The sequence below is a fragment of the Suricata suricatta genome, chromosome 4, assembly GCF_006229205.1.
Source record: "Suricata suricatta isolate VVHF042 chromosome 4, meerkat_22Aug2017_6uvM2_HiC, whole genome shotgun sequence".
In the NCBI taxonomy this organism is placed as follows: domain Eukaryota; kingdom Metazoa; phylum Chordata; class Mammalia; order Carnivora; family Herpestidae; genus Suricata; species Suricata suricatta.
The window spans coordinates 140,728,455-140,731,852 of record NC_043703.1 but is presented as its reverse complement, the minus strand read 5'-3'; the positions used below and the strand labels follow the sequence as shown (position 1 = coordinate 140,731,852).

The following is a 3,398-nucleotide window of genomic DNA, read 5'->3' as shown; positions in this document are numbered from 1 at the left end:
CGTAGACACAAAGAGCTCCATCTCTCCTGCCTCACCTTTTGGGACAGCGATGGTGCAGTGAGTCTCCAGGTAGAAGTGCTCTTGGCCACCGATGTGCAACTCACCTGGGGAGGCAATGCGACCCCCATGGTGAGCCAGACTTTGCTTAAGGAGAGTGCACTCACCCAGGGCCCCGGGCAGGAACCAGCTGCTCCCAGACGGGTTCCCAGCTAGGTTCCCAGCATGGGTGAAAAGGCTCTCAAAGTCTTAGCCACGGGGGGAGCCAAATCCTCCACCCTAACAAAGAAACCAGAATGATGCCAAAATGCATTGGGCATGACGCTTTCTTTCACTTCCCAGCCAGTGGAAATTAAAGACTTTCAAACTACTGTTGTAAAATTGGAGGAAAGGCAAAGAAGGAATTCACAGATGTGACTGAAAAGCTAAAAATAAGAGGATCTTCTAGAACAGGAGGTATTGGGCCGTTTGGAGAGTTGGTTCACCAGTGACTTAGCAATACACAATGGACAGTGTAGGAAACAATTCCCAAAGGGGTGTAGCCAGCAGAGGGGCACCCTGCAGGCCCACAGAGAAGGTCAGGACCTGCAGCCTCTAATTCCCTGACAGCCTTCCAAATTCAACACACCCCCAGCTCCCCAGAACCATGTAGGCTATGTAGCCTAGAGACTGGAGGTGGAGATTAAGATGCCAGAGGGTCTAGGGGCACCTGGCTGGCTCAGGTGGTTAAGCATCCAACTTCACCTCAGATCAGGATATCCTGGTCGATGAGTTCGAGCCTATGCTAACAGCTCAAAACCTGGAACTGGCTTCTGATTCTCTCTCTCTCTCTCTCTCTCTCTCTCTCTCTGTCTGCCCCTCCTCCACTTGTGTGCTCTTGCGCTCGCTCTCTCTCTCTCTCTCTCTCTCTCTCTCTCAAAAGTAAATAAAGATTAAAACAATTTTTTTAAATGATGGAGGGACTTTCCCTGTCACCTGTCCACTATTTTGCTACAAACATCGGGAGCACTTTTCTTTTAAAAATTCACAACTCCCTCCCCCCTCCAGGACTCAAGGTCCACCTCTTGAATTTAATTCATAAACCAGGGCCAGCCCATTCCCCAAGATTGCACGATGCACCTGTACCTGAAACAATGTTGTCTGCTTCTGAAAACCCCTTCGTAAGGTTTCCTTTCTCTATCTTCAGCTCAGGCTCATAAAAGGAGTCATTTTTTATAGCCTCCTGAAAACCAGAAAGATGCTTCAGTGACTGAACTCTGGAGAAGGAAGGTCATTTCCCACCAAGGGGAAGAGAAGCTGTTGGAGCCACCCTCCCCTTTCTCACACAGGCATCTCTACAAGAGCCTTACACAGACTGAAAATAAGCTCCCATGTAGCACAGGGGTCATGTGCCCCCATTTCCTCTGAGATAGTTGGACACCCATGGATCTTGAGGAAAAGTAGGGTCCCTCAAGGAACCAAATGGGAGTTGGCATTGGGAAGGAGGGACCTAGTTTGGTCACTAGTGGACTGGGTCTGGGGAAGTTGATGGGGAAATTTTCAGAAGACCACAAAATCCCATGGCTGGAAGTGATTTAAAATCTTATTTAATCAAATCCCACCTACTGTTGGAATCCCCCCTAAAGTATCCCAGGGAAGGTGGCTCCAGGGACAGGGGGCTCACCCCTCTCCATGCAGCCCTTTCCCAGTTACCTCAATTGTGATAACGGCTGGAAGATCTTCATAGGTGATTTTCACCGCTTGAGCGGCTCTTTGTGCATGTTCTCGGGTGTCGGTGACCACAGCACCAATGATGTGCCCAACACAAGTCACCTGGGAACGGAGCCACACTGTTAAAGAATATAATGCACTCCTCATGAAGCAAATTATTTTGGATTGTCCAAAAGGCAAAGGAAGTCCTTGCCCCCACAGTGTCCTATAGGGACGTTTTAGAAATTCTCCCAGGTCTTTCCATGTCTTTGTCCTACTGTTTGGGATTTTGTGCTTCTTCAGAAGTATTTAGAAGTAATGGAACTAGAACAGGACTTGGAGATCACTAGCATCAGGATGGCAAATTCACTATCTCAGGGACCAATTTCATGATTTACTCCTGGCAGTTTGTTGAGAAGTTGCCCAGGATAGAATGTGGTAATTGATTAGTCATGTCAGCCACGAGCAATAGAATGGGAGGTATGGCAACATGAAGTCTATCTGTTGACTCAGATGCACTCCAACACCCTTGTTCTTCAGGTGAAGAGATGCAGATTCAGGAGGCAAGATCATAGTCTTGCCTTGGCTCATTACTAGACCATGACTAAATCTTAGGCCCCGACTTCTGGTTCATTTTCTTTCTACCACCCCACTTTCTGTTATTGTCTGTTTCTAGATTTATACCAAAAGCTTCTCAAAGGCAGCAATCATGTCATATACTTCATCTAGATGCCCAGATGCCGTAGTTCCCAAAATCAAATTCTCAAACTTCATAAATAAACCAGCCTTTTGTTATATTTATAGAAAAGTGATTGTCATTTTCTCACTACTTAAAATGAGGCACTTTTCTCCCAAAAATCCCCCAAAACATGAGCCAAAAAAAAAATTTGTCCAACTCATCACTTTTGAATATAAGGTTTCTGTCAATAGAAACTCATATTGTCTCTTATAGTTGTCTCCTGAGAACCCAGCTAAGTTGTTGACTTAATTGATCAGTGCCTTTGTGGTTTAACTCAGCTAATAATCCTCACTAACCATAATGCTAGCAGTAGTCTTAGCACTCAAAATTTGTAAAAGCAATTTGATTGTCTGTCAGATGGGGTCCTTGTGTCTCATAGTTGTAGTTTTTTATTCCCTGTTACTTGTACATTAATAAAAGAAGTGAATATGCCATTCAGCAACACCTACTCATCTCCAGTTTGCATTTGATCTGTATTAAAACTGTCAAGTGACTGTCTGAGAGCTATCCTATAAGTACATGGATTTTTGTAGCTGTCATCTTGAAAGTTGGGAAGTGTGTGTGTGTGTGTGTGTGTGTGTGTGTGTGTGAAAACTCCATATATGGTTTAAATCAATAGATGAACTTTAGTGTAAATGAATTCTCAATATACATAGTGACAGTATTGTGATTTCTATTCTGGTTTGCGTGTTTACCATATTTTTATTTCTTTTTTTTGTGGTAACTTTATTTTTTATTTTTTTTTAGAATATAACACTATTTTTTAACATATGAAATTATTTTCCATCATTTACAATACAGTAGTTACAATGACACTCCAAATGGATAAGCAAAGTAAAAAATCAGAACCCCAACTTCTATTTCATGTAATTAGACTTATACAGAAATTAGAAGGTTATGTAACAACTAGTTAATCACCTAATTTCACAGCTATCTGAAGTGGCAATCGTTATATAGCAGCTTATCTATGATA

General features: G+C 43.2%; 1 protein-coding gene across 1 annotated transcript in view; it reads right to left on the bottom strand.

Moving 5' to 3' along the window:
• Positions 1-3,398, bottom strand: part of LOC115290732 (xanthine dehydrogenase/oxidase-like) — a 64,203-nt gene that overhangs the window by 19,663 nt on the left and 41,142 nt on the right. The window contains exons 16-17 of the mRNA XM_029938557.1: positions 1,690-1,809; positions 1,123-1,219 (exon numbers count right to left, since the gene is read on the bottom strand). Of these exons, the coding sequence (XP_029794417.1) occupies positions 1,123-1,219; positions 1,690-1,809 (217 nt within the window). The remainder of the gene's footprint in view (positions 1-1,122; positions 1,220-1,689; positions 1,810-3,398) is intronic.